Here is a 19,079-nt window from a genome sequence, read left to right as displayed (position 1 = left end):
TCCATCAGCAGATGAATGGATAAAGAAGATGTAGCACATATATACAATGGAATATTTCTTAGCCATAATAAGAAACAAAATTGAGTTATTTGTAGTGAGGTGGATGGACCTAGAGTCTCTCATGCAGAGTGAAGTAAGTCAGAAAGAAAAAAACAAATACCATGTGCTAACACATATACGTGGAATCTAAAAAAAAAAAAAAATGGTACTGATGAACTTAGTTGCAGGGCAGGAATAAAGAGGTAGGCATAGAGAATGGACTTGAGGACATGGGGTGGGAGGGTGAAGCTGGGGTGAAGTGAGAGTAGCATCGACATATATACTCTGCCGAATGTAAAATAGTTGGCTGGTGGGAAGCAGCGGCGTAGCACAGGGAGATCAGCTCGGTGCTTTGCGATGACCTAAAGGGGTGGCATAGGGAGGATGAGAGGGAAGCTCAAGAGGGAGGGGATATGGGGACATGTGTATGCATATGGCTGATTCGCTTTTTTGTGCAACAGAAACTAACATGGTATTATGAAGCAATTATACTCCAATAAAGACCTATTTTTTAAAAAGGCATTTAAATAATGCAGCAAATTTCGGAAACTCTTTATAAACTTAAACTAAAGCACTACAGAATGCATAGGTGAAGCCAATATTACATCCTCACCTCCCTCACCTACCTGCCCCTTCCAAGAATATTTTAGCCGTTTAAGACATTTTACACACACATTCACAGATACACACGCATGCACACATACACACAGTAAGATAAGGTAATACTTTAAAATTTCACTAAGATATGAGGTCATTTAAAGAATAGAAAATACAGACTGGAGAAGACAACCTAGAAAAAGATGCTGTTAGCCATAAATTTGAGGTAAGAGCGAAGGCTTGAGTGGGCTTGATCTTTATGAATCACTGTCTATTTTCTACTTAAGATTCTGAACATGCTCATTTTGGGCTACTGGTGATTTGGTATCATAAGTGACTATTTTTTGATCCTTTATTTTACTGTCTTGAAAGTAGCCTGAGGGAGGATTTTAAAAGAAGATTGCTTAGAAAAAAATTGGCTTAGTGACATTTTTTCATCGACTTTTTAAAGGCATAAGGGTTTCATTCTCCTTTTTAAAAGATTATCTAATAAATTATTTGTCCTCATTTGAAATCAGGTACTAGATTTCTTAGTGCTATCTATGAGAAAGAGACCTGCATCTAAAGAAACAGAAGGATCTAGAAAATAATGGAATTTTGTTTTTTGTACACAATAAAAAAATAAGAATATTAAGAAGTGTTAGTATGTCATCATTTAAAAAGTCTGAGTTTCAACTTTTGCAGCCCTGAATTTGCATTTCATTATGGAAATTAATAGAGCTTTGATATTCATCTTTTCATAGAATAAAAACATTTGATGAGGCCAAATTAAGAAGTACCACTTATATGATGAATAAAGTTATGTTTGTCTGTTTTTCTGGTTTATCCTCAGAATAAAAAATTCCCAGCCAAAGTGTCCAAGGTGTGCAGCACAATCCCAGTCCTCAAGTGACCTTAACCTCAGTAAAGAACTCTTAAATAAATAACTTAAAATTGAATCAAAGAACCTAGAATCCAGTAGCTACGTATGGGTAATATCTATAATATTCTGCACATGAGTACACTCTGATATTTTGATTTGCTAAAAAACAAAGGGAAGGATAAGTCTCCTCCTTTGCCTGTTCCTGCCAATATAACCTATGTATTTGGAGGCGTTCAAAAGAATTGTGATGCTAGCCTGGAACTGACAGGAAAAAGATGTGGGCGTGAATAAATAAAGGGGGAGGGATACAAAGCAGTTCAGATAAAGAGACTAGATGTCCAAAGACACATATATGGAGGTTTGAGAAAGATAGAGGTATCAAGAAAATCCTTGTTTCTCTGATAGGGTAATGGAATACAGACGAAGAGCATAAAACTCCTATTAGCCTCCAAAAAAAAAAAAAAAATTGGCATCTTAGTTCAACTTGAAGAAAGATAAATTCAGATTAAAACTACTGACTTACTCAGCGTCTCTTGGAGTGAATCAGCATTCTAGCTATCAAAAACGCATTTTATGGAATCCTGTAATTACTCTTAAAGAGTATTCTCTTTCATGCGTCTTTAGCCTTTACCTCTTATTTTTCCTCACATGGGATCGCTGGGAAGCACCTCAATCTAAGTGTCCCAAGTTCAGCTCACTGTCATCTCTAGCTTTATGCTGCTCTCACCTCAAACTAAGGTTCTAAAACTTGCTCTTGCATTCTCTCTCTCTTACATGCACACACACTTTCCCTCTTCTGTTAATGGCACACAAAATCCCTACTCATCCTTTTGTATCACTATGTTTTATACTATCATAAAAAAGCTTTCCCTTGTTCTCCCTGCCCCCACCTCTGCCTAATTGAAATTTAATTTTTACCCTGTTAACATAACCTTCCTAAGCCAGGCCAGTTCAAATTTTGTCCCCTCCTCAGAACACTTTCAGGTGGTTCTCCATTCTCAAACTACTGAGCATGGCATTTGAGGTGTCTTATGGTTTGGCCCCAATGTCCTTTTCCAACCTTTTATCCCACTCTTTCCTCAATTTACCCTTTATTTCAACCTCATTCTACTGTCTCAAATACCATGCATTTTTTTCTCCTCCATACCTTGATTCATGCTGTTCCTCAGACTGGAGTTTCACTATTTTCTTCTCTTCATACTTCAAACTCTTTTAAAATGTCATTTCCTCATGAAGATTTCACTAGTCTGTCCGATTGGATTTAACCTCTTTTTTTCTCTTTCCTAACATAGCATTTTAATATCCTACTATTAAATTACTTATTATGTTCTGTTTTGAATTAAAGCTAGCTATCTACATATCAGCTCATCAAATTATAAACAGAAAACTAAAGACATCATGGTACTTGCTCTAGATTCTTGAGCCAGCCTTGCAAAACTTGATTCAGATTCACTCACAGATGTCTAATTCTGCCTCTTCTTGCCCTAAAGATAGTATCCCCTCCTCCAACTTTATATCTCTAAACTAAGAGAGCACAAAGTCTCACCCTGTCAGAGATATGCCCAGAATTCCACCCTTCCACAGTATAATTTCACCAAAACTCTCATAAAAAGAAGAGACAGAATGTATTATATTTTGATAGGCCTGTGGTGAAGCTTTCCAGCTCCCACCTAAGTCCTCTCACCCTGATAATTTGTGGTTTCAACTTTTCAATAATACACTCTCAATATATTATAACTTGTTTTAATCCCTTCATACAATCTCTTTTGGTGAAAGAACCATTACAATATGTATGTACCATCTATTTTTATTATCAGGCTCTTGCATTTAAACTGCACATAAAACTCCCCTTTCAGATTAAAATCAGTGAATATTTTGTAAATGAGCATTAAAGAACACAAATTTATCTGTCAGCCTCCAGGCAACTGAAGAGATCAGTTGTGGATGATCCCAAATTACCAACAACTACTCTGCATTATTCAGTTTTAACCTTTAATAAAGGAAAACACAGTGAACTTAATTTTTGTTTGAATTTGTGCTTATACTCACATAATCCCAAATGGTCACTTTTCTTTGATCAGAAAAGTGTTTGTCAAATAATGTGTAGATAGCTGAGAAATACTCTGTAAGGTCATATGGAAACATGGAAGATGAGTGAGCTCTGGCCCCTGCTTCCGAGTGGTTTATGATCTAAGAGGAGAGTATATTTATATCAAGATCAGCCAGTAAAGAATTAAAGATTGTAGAGTACAATGACCAAAGCAGTGCTTTAGTCAGTAAATTACAGAGTGAAACTCATGGAAGAGAGGACCATGGGCTGGAAGAATGCAATCTGGAAGATAGGATTGGTAGAAAAAAAGGAAAACAAGGAGCAGAAGGAGGGAACCCTCTTGGGGTGTTTGGAACACGGTAGAGAGATCAGCCCCAAGCAGAGAGTTCCAGTGCAAACAAGTCTTAGATAAGTTCCAGCAGTGAAAATGAAGCCAGTTTGTGGTGGATCTTGATACCTGAGTGACTCTATTCTGGATGTCATAAGGGAGTGACAGGATCAAATGGATGTTTTAGAAATATTGATTTTACAGTACCCAAAATGGATTTGAGGAGCACAGACAGTCCAGGGGATTTGCCTGGAGACCATTCTAACATTCCAGGCATGACGTCTTAAGGCTTTAGAGGAGAATGACACAGCAGTATAGTCTGCAAATTATGAATGATACACATTCTCCCCCAAACAGTGGCCTTGCAGCGTGAAAACAAAACTCAGCACAGATAATGAGATGAGAGGCAAGCATTGTTCCATCTTTTTTTACCCTGAGCTGTGGAGAAGTTATTGATAGGGACTATCTTAATCATCTTTTTTTCTGTTTTAATTGTATTGGGTTTATATTTGCCTTCCAGCTAACTGTGTGACTGAATGTTTTTGAATAACCATCCTTCCTGTAGTTATATAAAATGGTTATATGGAGATGTGTAGGTTAATGAATGTTTATTATAATGATTATGAAACCTATTTTAGGCCTGTTGAAATGATCTATCATCGTTACAACCTCATTTTCCATTTGCTATTTGCCTTTAGCAAGTTTAGGGGGGAAAGGATCATGCTATAAAAGTAAAAAAAAAAAATTATTGGATCCTATTTAACCATTATGTTAACTATATTCTAATTATGAATTTTGGACTCAGGATACTTTTGAATAATATATATGTGCAGTAGACTCAACTTAAAGTTCACAATATTGATGGGAAATCATAGATGCCTATTCATACTCTTAAACTTCAAGTGCTTCTTATTTGGGGAAACAATCAATGGAAATGTTGAAGCAACTTAAACATTGATTTTTACTCTTTAAATTTTAGATATGTCAGATTTTAAGAGATGCAGTACATAACCTTTGATAAAAAAAAAACTGGCTGTTTCCTGAATGTAGTTTAGTGTCCAACAATAAATCATAATTTTGAAGAAAAAAAGGCTTTCCTGAGGAAAAGTTATTATATCTTAGTGTGTTTAGTATAAAGCTACAATTCTAAATAAATAAGCACTTTCTTCAAAATATGTCTGGCTTAGATCAAGTTAGGTTTGACTAATAGGCAAATAAAACCTATTAGCCTTATCTGCTGATACGAGATTTTTGGAACCTGTTGGCTCCCTCTAACAGTCCCTCGGGGAGCCCTAAATTCACATTATCTCTTTAGGACTGCAACCTGGCCAGCGCCTCCAGATGCCGTAAGAGAAGCCGATGCTTTCTTGGTGGCAGAGAGATTTTAACAGATTTCACATTTTCAACGTACAAAGAATTTCTTTTAAGTCATGCCAAGAGTGAGGAAGTTTGATGATATTCTCCATTTTATGTCACCTGTGTGAAATTCCAAACCTGAGAGCCTGGGTCTCGAGCATGTGAAGTGATGGGTACTGTTGTAAACGTATAGGAAGTGATGGATGCTGTAAATGTGTAAACTTTTCTCAGCATTAGGAACCTAAAAAGCACCAGAGACTATGAGGGTAGGGGGTGAGGGCAGGGAGAAAGAACAAGATGGGGGTTCAATAATAAGAGAGAGAGACTGAACAAAAGTCAGGTGTTAAACATTTAAAAGAATCAAAGCTAGATCTCTAGCAAGTACTTTTAACCCCAATGCAACCCATTTTGCAAAGCAAAATGTTGAGACTCAAAGTAAAAATGTCTAAAAGGAAATTAAGGAGGAAATAACAGATGGGAAGAAAATACTTAACTGCAGTCAAAAGAATGAAAACAAAATGAGGGGGTGACCAAAAGAAAAGTAAGAGAAATAAAATTTTCCTTTCATTTCTGTTTTATATTATAGTCTGAGTTCAATAACATGAGTGTATATTCTATTCTTTCTTGTTCTTTGAAAAACCTTTCAGCCTTTTCAATTCAATTAGGGGAAAAGAAAAGATGCTAAAGCATTTCTGTTTTGAGCCACAACTTCATTTTGTCCCATAAATGACAAAAACACTCGTCGATAATTTCCATACATCATATATACCCTATATCAAAGAGGTAAGATGCAGAAGCACTAGAAAGTTCTGTATATATTTAATATTTAACAATTATCAAGACCCAATAAGATAATTGCTCGCATATAAGCCTTCTTCCTTCTGAAGAAAGTGCCAAATGGAGAGCATGATTCAGTTGTTCGATATTTGCATTCCTTTGACTTCCGAAAAAGTATTGGGAGAGCAGTGGAAATAGTCAGTTAATGGGATCTGGGTGAGGGAGGTAGCTGTTCAGGCAAAATTTTAAGAACTGTGCTGTTTGTGCAGACCCCCAGCCAAGAAATATACATTAATAATTCCAACATTACAATAAAGGCATCAGGTAGAGATAACATCAGAAATCAAATATTAGCAACACTCTACATACCTTGCAAGCATCGCCAGTGTTTGTGGGAACTTTTGACAGACACACACACACACACAGACATATGCACGTGTGTATACTCCAAATGAATCAGTGTGATGAAATCCAGTTTACACAAATATTTACTTTTCTGATTTGTAGACTAGCAGTGGCTCTTAATTAAATGTTTAATTATGAAGCAATTATTGCTCCTGTTCTTTTGAACATGGCTCTGTGTTGCCCCTTAAATCTGGTAAATGTGTAATGGGTTTGACCACAATTATAATAGCATTATGAAAACACAAACCACCACCACCACCACCCCCCAAGCCATCTAATTGCTACCCTGAGACAGGTTTATGGCCATTTTATCAATGCCTGTATTCCCATGAGGGTTCTTTTTGGCTGATCTGGGTTATATCATCCCGTAGATTACCCATGCCATTTCAGAGGCACTAATCTAACTTTGGGTTGCTCTTCAAATGAGTTGTTTCTCATACTCTTCAAGAGTTTTTCTCACCCTGCCCCCTTGGTCTGAGAAGTAGTTAATGACAAATCCATTAGGTGAAGTCCAGTTTAAAGAAATCATGTGAACACTTGTAGTCCTGAGGGTCCTCATGAAATGGGAATAACACCCTCTTTTGGGTATGTGCTATTTACTTTAGGATTTTGTTGATTAGGTTTTCTTGAAGCCAGGCAGGTGCCAGAGAACAAAACAATTTGCCAAGATACTGTCTTCAGAGATAAGCTAAAATATTGCATTCTTAGAGAATGTTTATCTCCCAGGATCAAAATCAATAGTTGGTTTCATCACTGGTTTGTGGCCATGATATAGTTCTTGCTGGACTCAGGCACTGAAAGAGAAAGTAAGCGCTTCTGACCTGGCTGGGTGTGAGTGAGTTTCTGGGAGAAATAGGAAGTCAAGTCCCTAAGTAATTAGATGGTGATCACTGTAGGTAAGTTATAAGGCTGACCCAAAACTTTTAGACAGTTGCTGCTGGTCAATGGACCATGCTTTGAGTAGCATCAGCAAAACCTTTAAGTCTGTTAGAGATGCAGAATTTCATACCTCACCTCATACCTACAGCATCAGAATCTGTGTTTCAACATGGTCTCTAACTGAGGCACTTAAACAATCAAATTTGAGATATACTGCTCTAGAGTATCTTCTTTCTATTAGTCCACGTGTTTAGGGATCTAGTGTCCAAATTATCTCTCTTCTCTTATCATCCAAATTTCCATTCTCTCTATCGGATAAAGGAATGAATGATACAAATTAAATAACAGGTGCAAAAGCATTTGTTAGAGACGATCCAGTGAGATTCAAATGCTATTTTTAATATTTAGGAAAAATATGAAATCATGTGGAAAAGAATCAGATCTGAAATAAGATTCAGAATCCGGTTCATTCTGTGCTTGCCTCTTAAAAACTGTGACCTTGGGCAAGTCACTTAAGCTGAGCTCAGGTCCCTCAGCTCTAAAATGTGTCACAAGTAACATCTTCCCTAGCTCCTTCCCGGTGGTTAATTATGAACTTCAGATGAGACCAGCAGATGAAAGTAGTTTTGAACTTTGACAAGCAGTGCAAGTATTTGTTCCACTTACATTGGCAACTGAAAATTTTTAGAATTCTAGGAGTCATCTTGGGAAGGAGAGGGTTAAAGAGAGCCTGGACCAAGGAGCTAATAAGTGCTGGGCACTTTACACAAATTACCTCACTTAATTCTCACAGCCACTTTCCAAGGTAGTCATTATTATTCCCAATTTACAGACAAGGGAACTGAAACTCAAGGAGATTAGAAGCTTGGCCAAGGTCATATCATTAAATAAGTAGAAGAGCTAGAAATTGAAGCCGGGTTTATCTTGTTAAGCCACTGCACCTTGCAGCCATCCAGCTATTTGTTCAACTGCTTCCAAGCCAAAAGCAAACAAAATATTGCTTCAGTCAGTGGGGACTTAAAAAGATTTCCCAAATGAAAGCAGTGCCACGGCACAATCGTCTTTGTCTTCAACATAAGTCCTGTCCTGTTTTAAGCACCCCTCAGTGGTTTCCCTCAAATGAAATCCATCAGGCAGTCTGGCTGGAGGCTCCATCTCAAGTCTTATCTCTTCCATGCTCTCTCTTCCTCACTTTATTCTGGCTATGTTTGCCTTTTGATAGTTCTTTGAATATACCAAACTCTTGTCCGCAGACGTCCCTGCACGTGTTATTACCTCTGGATCTTTGTTTCCCCACGTTCCATGGCCACCTTATGCTCTGCATCCCTCAGGTTCCCCCTTCCCTGATACCTCATCCAAAGTAAGCTCTTCCCCTCATATTGTCTCAGCTTTGTTTTCTTCTTTTTAGCATTTAACACAATTTGTGATTAAAGTATTTACTTACTTGCTTCCTTCCTTCCCACCCCACACCCTGCAGGAATATAAGCTCCATGAGGCAAGAATCATACTAGCTTTCTTATATCATAAGACCTAGCACAGAACAGTCATTCAATGATTTGTTAAATAAAGGGAGGTAAAATGGGAGAGAGGAAGGGAAAAAGGGAGAAATGAGTGAAGAGAGTGGAGTATTTGGAACTGCATGTGGTCTGAATTTGTTTGTTGTAAGAATTTAAAAGGAGATAATAGTAGGGGAAGAAAACACTTTAAATTGTGCCTAGCACATAGTATTCAATGATTCATAACTCTTCTTTATCAAAAATATATCTTTAACCCACATGGGTTAAACAATAATACCAGAAATCTAGGAAAATATCTCCTCCTCTAACCAAAATGTATTATTATTCCCTATGGGTTGAAGAAATGCAGTCCACGTAGAAATTGCACACCTATGTCAAAGTCCTCTGCATCATGGTCTCTCCCAGCCCAAAGGCCGCCTTTTCAATCAAAGCAGAGAGTATGTTTATTTCCAACCTTCCTTATTGTTCTCCTCTTTTTCTAAGTTGGTGGCAAACTTCCTCCTGTTGGCCTGGGAACAGCAGAGCAACAGCTGGAAAGGCTCATGGGCATGGCCCCTCCAGTAATCAGGAATGGACAAATGAAAGACAGAATAAAGGTAGAATAGGATGTCAGCAACGCCATGTCCCAAAGTAGTGATATTGGTCTTAGACAAGTCACTTGTTGGTGTGAGGGCTGAGACTGCCAGCATTCCAAGTCTAGCTTTGTCATTTACTAGCTGTGTAACTTAAGCCAAGTTACTCAGCCATTCTGTTCTTCAGTGTCCTCATCTACAAAACAGGAATAGTAACGTCCTCATAGGGTTATTGTAAGGAGTAAATAAAATCATTGTAAAGGACTTAAACAGTCATTGGCACAGAGTAAACACAATGAAACTTAACTATGATATTTCATGTGTGTGTGGGTATGGGTGTGTGTGGGGGGGTGTGAAATGTCATTAGCTGATGAAGATCTTTTCCAGCATGAATAAATCATTATTCAATGAGTTACATTTAAGAGTCAAGTTAAATATTTTGGGGTTTGAATCCTGTCTGAGAAAGCTTTCTTCTTGAATTTTCTATTTATCTTTTAAGGTAGAAAACAGTGTTATGAAGGGAGAATGGGAAACAAATTTACCAAATCCTGTAAGAGAAAGTTCTTGATCCCTGAAATCCCAGATCAACCCCTGGAACTTCGCTCCAATGCGGTCCTGTCAGGTGGGGCATGACTGTGCAAGAAAGAGTGACAGAAAGCCTTGGAAAAGAGAATGAGATGAGAGGGACACTTGTGGGAAACAGGTCTAGGAAAGGCTGAGTAAAAGAAGGCTCTGGAAAATTGGAAGAAATTCAGAAAAATAAATAGGACTAGGATAGCTAATGTTAATCGATCACTTCCCATGTGCCAAGCACTGTTTCAAGTGCCTTAAATGCATTAAACTCATTTAATGCTTTTTTCCACCTTAGGAATTCCTATTTTCCATGTAAGGAAACCAAGGCAGAGAGAGGTAATGTAGTTTGCCCAAAGATCACATAATTTCCGAAGAACCTCATCATTTAAAAGCTCAACAAAACAGATGAGTTGGCAGATGTAGGGTTTGTTTAGAATTGGAAAGGGGGAAAATGAGAATAGAGATGAAATCTGAGTTTATGTGCATTTATAATGATGTTATTGAGGTTTTAAGTTCTAAAAACTTTGGTATCATTTTAGAAAGTATTTCTTAAACTCTGATCTCTGTTTTATGCACCTTAAAAAATTAAACCGACTGTACTAGAAAATAAGTCATAAGAGACAGCGATGTCTTTTGTTTGGATGAGAGGCAGTCTCAAGCTTGAGAGGGCGTGTAGTTCTTCTACCATAGTTGTAATAGTTTTTGGTTACGCAATTTTGCTTGTCTCTTCCCTCCGCCTTGCCCCAATGACCAATATATTCTAGCGATAATAAAAACGGACACTAAAACAGTGGGAGAAAAATAATAAGAGTTTAGGGGCTAGCTATAGAAGGTAATTTCTCAGACACTATAAAATCCTTGCTTATTTGGTTTGCAACCCGGAAACTTAGTTAATAACCATCATTTTCCAACTCCTCTTGCAAGTGCAAATCCAATACAATTCTTCAGTGAGGCACAGTAAAAAGAAAATGCAAAGGCATTTGAAAAAGCTCACCCATTTAGATTTAATTACATACATAACTGGTGTCCTCCCAAGTGTGAAAATGCTGTAACCAATAAATCAGACAATAAAATGGTATCTGAGCAGAACAGATTTGTAGAGAAGATGTGTGAGCAATCAAAATTCACTGACTTGCACTGGGCATTTTTACCCAGAAAAGTTCTTATATGCAAGAGTAAATTTCTGCTCTTGGAATCTTGCCTCCTTTTGAACACGAAGGTCAGTTAGTTTCCCTAGAGGGTGTTCTTGTGTAATGACTTTTAAGTGAACAGGAGACTTTAATCTTAAAATCATCTCTATGTGTTAAAGAATCACTAGATTTGTGTTTGTATGTTAGATTTTTTTTTGTATGTTAGATTTTAAGGACCATTTCATTTGTCTACTACTGTTTCTCACATGTTTAATTAATAACTACTAAATGAAGCTTAATTCAGTAGAAAGAATATTTCATACTAGATGTCCCTGGAGATTCTCATATAAGGAAGACTGCAAACTTCTACAAACCAGATTTTCAAAAAAAGTGACATTCAGACTACCAAAATATCTTCCCAGGTAGTATAGAAAAAAAAAAAAAGACTCCTATAATAGTAAGGGTATAATTCAATCATTGCCAATGGTTTTGATCTTTATGAAGTGAATGCATTTTTAAATGTACTTACCTTGGATCGAAATTTCTTGTGAATAACAGAGTTAAGAAAGTTGGCAAAACTGGAGTCTTGTTATCTTTTGGGCATAACTTTGCCAAGTGCAAAATTTTTGGAGGGTATATATAGTGTCATTGCATTTTTCATATTCCCATTTGGAATAAAATCAAACCGACAAAAAATATTTTCCCTTTTAATAAAAGCTTGTGAAAATAATACTTTAATACACTTTGTAGCTGTTGGTCAACCATGTTAAAGGCACAATCTGATCTCTACAGGCACTTTCCTATGGAAAATAGTCAGCTGAATAACTTCCTCATTTGTTGTACTTATGAAAATGAAAATGTAACAGACTTTAGGATTTCAAAAGCATCCGTGGTCGCAAGTAAGGAAACAATTTAATAATAGCAGGACTTTATCATTAACGTATAATGCTCTTGGTTTTTCATTGGTTAATTCAGACAGGAAAATGGCTCTCCCTGAGTGGGAATAGTTCCTTTCTTACCTTCCTTTCTGCATCACACCACAAAGCTCACTTTTTAAATGATTTTGGTTAGATTGGTTTTGTTTGTTTTATTTGTTTTTCTGGGAGTTCTAGGCTCTGACTAGAAAGCAGGAATGTAACAGTGTGAAACAGGCAAAGTTCAGAGATACTCCTGATAGACTCAAATAGGATCCATTTCCTCCTTCTCTCTAGCTGTGGATTTTTAAATCTGGGTCTGGCTTCTGCTCTTGTTTCTGTAAATATTTATCAGCTAACAATTACATACTGGCTCCAATGGCAGCAAATTTGGCTGAAGAAATAAATAAGAATGCTTTCTTTCCCCAAATATGCTAAATAATGCAAGTCCCATGAATTTTTTTGTAACTGGAGTTTTCTTCATCCAGTTATCAGACTGAGGTCTTTCAATTTTGACACTCATTTGACATATATAAAAATCATGTTACTTCACTATGCTCTGTTTCTCTCTCTTTTTTTTTCCTTTTTAAAAAAAAATTCCCATTTGTTTGTCTGTTTCCAGTAAGTTTCTCTAGTAAGTATTTGCCTCTCCTATCACACATGCTAGGCTCTGCTGAAAGTTAATAGAACTGCTTAGTAAAGTCCCCTGAATCCTGGCACAAGAACCTTTTACAACGAAGAGAATTCCTTTCACTCAGAAATATTTTAAGAAATAAATTTATGAAAAGTTGCCTGATACAATTTAGAATTCATTATTTGATCAAGACACTAAACCCAGACCGGCATTTTGCAAGCCTTTTATTTTTATATTTGCAAAGGGCTCTTTACACAAGTTTACTTAAATTGACCTTTTATGCTTTAAATAAACGTAGTTTTTATAAAACTGAGGCAAAACAGCAAATAGAAGTTGTACTAACCTTAGTATATTGAAACTTCAAATTGGTGAGTGGGACAGGTACATCTGGCATGGCAGAGGACGACATTTCTGGTTCAGCTCCTGGAACACAGGTGACAGGCTCAGCGATTTGGTTCTGATAGAGCACTTGGCTTTATTTGTTCCTTTTTATCTGCATGGGCTAAGGTTTATTTGCATACTGGGTTATGATTGGATGAACAAACTGGGAGCAAAAAGAAAACGACACTACTTATTTGTAACACCTAGGGCAGGAAGCCCTTGACTTTAAACTTAAATCCTTAAGAAACCAGTGCTACAGCATTGAAGCTGCATCTGGAGAGAGGGCACTATTTGCAGACGAATTAATTTACAAAGCCGAAACCTGTGATAAGGGTACGAAGCACAGCTGCTCTGGCCACTAAGGCCAGTTATTATGTTTTTGGCTTTTCATGCTTTTTATGCTGCTGTGAAACTTTCTGTTCTCTGACAGACTTGGAATCAGAGAATTCGAGGATTGAAAAATAATCTCAAAGGGCACTTGTTCTCAGCAGAGGCTGGTGTGTCGAGGACCCTCGCCAGGTATCTTTAGGACAGTGCAGTCAGAGAATCAGTCCATGTCCCAGAAAAGCAGGGTGCTGTTTGTGGAAGAAAGGCCCTCTATAGAGACCCTACCCCAAGTCAGCTTATAAAAAATCATACCAATCAAATGTATTTTCAGTGCTTGGTAAGTAGAACTACTAGGATTTCAGGAGCTCTAAATTTATCTTTACTTAAATTACCTTTATTTAAATTACCTTTATCTAAATTATCTTTTATATGTGGGAATAGAAAAGTTAGCAGGATATTTTTTAAAAACTCGGACTGTGCTGTCACACAGTCACCGCAGTAGCAATATGGCAATATCGTCTGCTAAAACTCATTTAAAATGAAAGTAACCTCTGGTTCTGGAAGTTGGCTGGTATTTATCAATCATTGATGCAGGCAATTGTACCAAGAGTGACTTTAAACAGGACTCCCAAGTAATACAAGTTCTTAAAATGAAATTAATGTTTCAAGTTGGGAACATTCAAAAAGGACAATTTTTAACTGTACTACTCCCATTTTAAGTACAATAGTTTATTTTATTGAAACTCTAGCAAAAGCTAGAGTCAGAACAAGATGGAAAACTTTGGATGCTCTTAACTGGTTACTAAGAATTAAGAACAACAATTATTTTTTCCAGTGAAAAATGCCAGCTCCCCCAAATGAGATTTAGGTAGGGAAGCTAAGACTTACTGAGTAGTTACTCCAAATCAGGTGCAGAAGCCTTACTTTCTCTTTCCTTCCTCACTGGGTTTCCCATTTTACAGACATAGAGTAAGTAGCTTGCTTATGAACACAAATCTAATATGTACAAGAATTTCACTGGCCTGAATTTCATTTCAGGCCAGTCGGATGCTAAAACCCTGGCTCTTATTCCAATTTATTCTCCTTGCCCTCCTCTCCATAAGAGAATTCCCAGATGGGCTTGAGAATCGGCTGTTTTGGTTCTCTAAGTGAGTAGTCACTCCTCACAGGCACTCAAGCTTAGCCTTCTATTCACCTAAAATGGGGGTCAGCAAACTTTTTCTGTAAAGAGATAATATTTTCCACTTTCTAGGCCAGATAGTTTCTGTTGTAACTTACTCAACCCTGCATGAAACAAACTACAGGCAATCGATACATTAAGGGGTGTAGGGTGTTTTGCAATACAATTTTATTTACAAAAACAGGAGGCAGGCCAGATTTGACTCATAGGCAGGCCCCTAGATTCTAAGAGAACCATCCCCAAGGTCCTTGCCTTCCCTGCGCTTCACTCTTGAAGACCAGATGGAAACTTCTGTGCTATTTCACCATTTTTGTCTCTCTGTCCCTTTCTTTCTCTCACTCTCAATTTCATTCTTTTTGGAAAATCTAATTGTTTTCTCTCTTAAAAATGTGTTCCGAATTAAATGCACAATTACACAATAGCTGTTACGTAACTTGCAGAGTGGTGCTCTGGCCAGGCCCAGACAGCTGTGTTTTGCTACTTTCTTCTTCTCTCAGCTTTGCAGGTGTTTGTGGAGTCAGACACTTGTCCAGGCAGTGAAAGCTCAAAGCTTCATAACACATTTGGTGTGTCATCTCAATATTTTAAGCTCATCCTTAATCATATTCTATTGAATAATTACATAAGAACAGGTCCCTTTATGCCAGATATTACTGAATGTAGGTAAAAGGAACAGCTTTGGAAACAGGTTACCACACCTGCACATTAAATTTTAACAAATATTTACCAAGTATCTTCTATGAGTAAAGCATTGCGATTAGAGTATCAGGAACTCTCCAACCTTAATCTTACTTGAAGGGCAGATCTCTTCTGTCCAGAAACCACAGGCCCTGAGATTTCTATTTCTGAAGTAAGTATCATCCTGCCCCTGGAATTTGTCTCGTAGAATAGTATATTTTTAGGAGTGGTTGCATGGGTAAAAGGCCTAGGAGATCACTTTCCTCCCTTACAAAGTGGCTTTGGTGAGAACACAGGGCCCAAGAAGCCCCACTTCAAGACTGGACCCAATCGTGTATATTTTTATATACAATATATATTTGTATATTTTGCCAGGATTATGCATCAGAGGAGGGGCTGGAACTTGAATTTGGGATTAATAGATGAAGGATGTTTAATCTTCCTTTCTTTCTTAGGGACAAGTTAAGTTACACACACACACACACACACACACACACACACACACACACACATGGCAGTGGGGGGATGGGGAAAGGAGCATAATTTATTTTTATTTTGAATCTGATTTCTTCCAGTCCTTTGTGAAAGCTGTCATTATACGAATAAATATATAGACCAGGTCATCAACCATTGCTGAAACTGCTGTCTCATTTTATAAGGAATCTCTCTAAAACTCCATTCAAGCCATAGTCACTGAAAAGCTAATGGAACCTAACCTTCTCCCACCCACATGAGTAATTGAAATAAAAACCATTTATATTTAACAAACTTAATTGTATGGTAAAATAAAAAATAGCTGTTTTTCACATTTTCTGATTTCAAAATCCAGGATCAATTTGTTGAACTTCTTTTGCTCAGTGACATCTGCCATCCCTGACACTTCATTGTCACCTTCAGCATGACTGGGTGAGTCTGCCAGGTGGTTAACCCAGCAATGGATATGTCCCTTTGCTTTTGATCACTGCAATTTCAACAGACACCACATGGGCTTATGTGCCTATTTGGGTTTTAATAATTTGGAAAAAGTGGATCTTGTATGTGATGAGAGAATATGTGCTCAGTTGGCAAGTTGCTATTAAAAATGGAGGTGGAGGGCTTCCCTGGTGGCGCAGTGGTTGAGAGTCCGCCTGCCGATGCAGGGGACGCGGGTTCGTGCCCCGGTCCGGGAAGATCCGCGGCTGGGCCCGTGAGCTATGGCTGCTGAGCCTGCGCGTCCGGAGCCTGTGCTTCGCAACAGGAGAAGCCACAGCAGTGAGAGGCCTGTGTACCGCAAAAAAAAAAAAAAAAAAAATGGAGGTGGAAAGAGAATTCGAGTATGTGAACATAATGTGTTTGTGGGCTAATTTCTGTTCATCTGACAATCTTTTCCAATTGGCGATATTTTTTTACCTCTGATTTCCCCTGCTCCTCACATATCCTATCATCGCTTTCTCTTTGTCCTGTGTTACTAAGATGGCAGATGTCCCTCTTACCTGATACAATGAGGACACTAATCAGTAGGGTCACTAAAAGAAATAGTAGATTAAATCCTCTATAAGACAGTTATTTCACTTTAAATAGGTTTTGCTAAACTTCATGGGCCAAAACCATTTCTTAGAACTGGGTCTGCTGCTAGAGTTTGAAATAACCTTGCATAAATAATGTTCACATTGTTGTTGTTTCCTCAGAGTGCAGAAAGAATTTTAAAGACATCTTTGAGGCAATCTGAATGTAGACTACTTTGAGATTTTTATGTATTTTTAATTTTTTTACAATTGTCTTATACACAGATTATTATTATTATGCCAGTGTGTTTAATAATTTGACGAGATTGTTTGCATAACACTCAGTTTTGTTTTCATAGAAATCACTTTCCCTTTCCTCCTAATAAATCAACAACTTGAATAACATTTAATTTAATCATGCGGTTGAACTTCTAGGTTCATGTGAATGATAAGATTTTGGAGCAGAGATTTGACTATTGCTAAGCAGCCAAGATTGTGCCCAAAACTGAGTGTATGTAGACATGAGTGTCAGTACTAATTTTTTTCTCTTTTAATTTATTTTTTATTAAAATTTTTTTAAGTCAAATACACCATGTATAGAAAAACTGCAAAAATCATAACTTTTTATTTATAACATCTCAACAAACAGTCATGAAAGGAACAAAACAAAATAACCACCACTGGGGTCAAAGAATTGAACAATATTAGAACCCCATAGCCCACTTTGTACATCCTCTCTGTCGCTATCCCCTTCTTCCTCACCCCAGATGACCAGTATCCTAACTTCTAATGCCACACATTCTTTTTTCCCTGATTTTGAACCTGTAAGCAAATCATACAGTCAGAATATTTTTACAAAGGAACTTCAGAGGTGCAAGTTAATCAGGCAAGTGAGTTAAATCGTGGTTGTAGGTAAAGAAAGTTTCTCAGGGAGTACTCTCCACCAAAATATCCTCCAATAAATTTAAATTATAAGTGCAAAATACGCAGCAACAAGTTAGCATTTTTAAGAGTCAAGGGGCACTTTTTTTATCCCAATCCCGGCACATGTAAGGGTGCGGAGAAATGACCCTTTTCCTGTAGCGTTTCTCAGAGCTTAATAACACTTGGCAAATTGTATTAAAATTTTAAAAACATTTAACCCTTGATCTGGTTATTCTAATTCTAGAAATTTCTTTTAAGGAAACAAATAAATATGTGTAAATTATGAACAAGTATCTTTAAAAGAATATTATTTATGAAATTAAAAAAATACCAGATGGTTAGATAAATCATGGGTTAGTGAAAAAAGTAAACAAATACTTGAGGAACTTTTGTGATATATTGTAAATTAGTAAAAAAAAAAAAAAAAAGGCAAGTTATAAACCCGTGTGCCCTCTGTAGGCATGCTAAGAAATTGTGCTTCACTCTTAGTATTTGGCTGAAATCTGCAATTTGCCTTTGACCTTAGCCTCAGCATTTGGAAAGCTAAATAGCTGAATTTTGACTTCAGTGTCATTTCTGGCATTTTGAATTTATGCATGATAAAAACAATCATGTGATTTCTTTGGTTATATTTTATAGAATTTTCCCAGGCTGAATAATGATTCCTAAAGATATCTCTGGAAGCTGTGAATATTACCTTATATAGCAAAAGAAAGTTTGCAGATATGATTTAGTTAAGGATCATGAGATGAGAGATTATTTTGTATTATCAGGGTGGGCCTTAAATGTAATCACAAGTATCCTTGTAAGAGGGAGGCAAAGGAGATTTGACCACAGAAACAGAAGGCAGTTTGACCACTGAAGCAGCTAGCTTTGACAATCAAGGGGCTAGGAGCCAAGGAATGCAAGGAATGCAGCTCTAGAAACTGGAAAATACAAGGAAATGGATTCTCCCCCTGTGCCTCTGGAGGGAACTGGCTCTGCCCACCCCTTTGATATTGACCAGTGAAACTGATTTCAGCCCTATGACCTCTAGAATTGTAAGAATGAATGTGTGCTGTGTTAAACCACCAAGTTTATGGTAATTTGTTACATCAGTCATGGGCACCCAATACAATAATCAATGTTAAGCAGGAGTTCAGGGTTGCCAAATAGTATCCGCTGTCATTGGTCATGCCCTCTGCATGTTTTTCTAGTTTATTGTTAAAATCTAAATATTCATGTTCAAATAAAGGGAAGCCTCCCTCCCATCTGTACCTGGAATAAAAACTTCTCAGGTGCTGACATTTTGAAATCCTTCCAGTTTCCGTTGTAGTATAAATGGATACTCATTCAATTGCAAAAGTAAGATACAATAGAAAATGATGTTTGTGAAAGCCTTTTTTTAAAATGATCGTTTCAGCTAGACAATATCAAACTTGGTTTGCATTTGCTTGCTTGGATTTTTCCCACACACATATGTACCCAGATCT

At 37.2% G+C, this 19,079-nt stretch overlaps 1 protein-coding gene across 1 annotated transcript in view; it reads right to left on the bottom strand.

The window, feature by feature from the left end:
• ALDH1A1 (aldehyde dehydrogenase 1 family member A1) overlaps nucleotides 1-13,088 on the bottom strand; it is a 53,846-nt gene extending 40,758 nt beyond the window's left edge. Inside the window, exon 1 of the mRNA XM_060014628.2 lies at nucleotides 12,977-13,088. Coding sequence (XP_059870611.1) covers nucleotides 12,977-13,042 — 66 coding nt within the window. The 5' untranslated portion in view covers nucleotides 13,043-13,088. The remainder of the gene's footprint in view (nucleotides 1-12,976) is intronic.
• Between the last annotated feature and the right edge of the window lie 5,991 nt (nucleotides 13,089-19,079).

This window comes from Delphinus delphis, chromosome 6, assembly GCF_949987515.2.
Source record: "Delphinus delphis chromosome 6, mDelDel1.2, whole genome shotgun sequence".
Lineage (NCBI taxonomy): Eukaryota > Metazoa > Chordata > Mammalia > Artiodactyla > Delphinidae > Delphinus > Delphinus delphis.
Note: the sequence above shows the minus strand (reverse complement) of the source record. Positions and strands in the feature narration are given on the sequence as shown.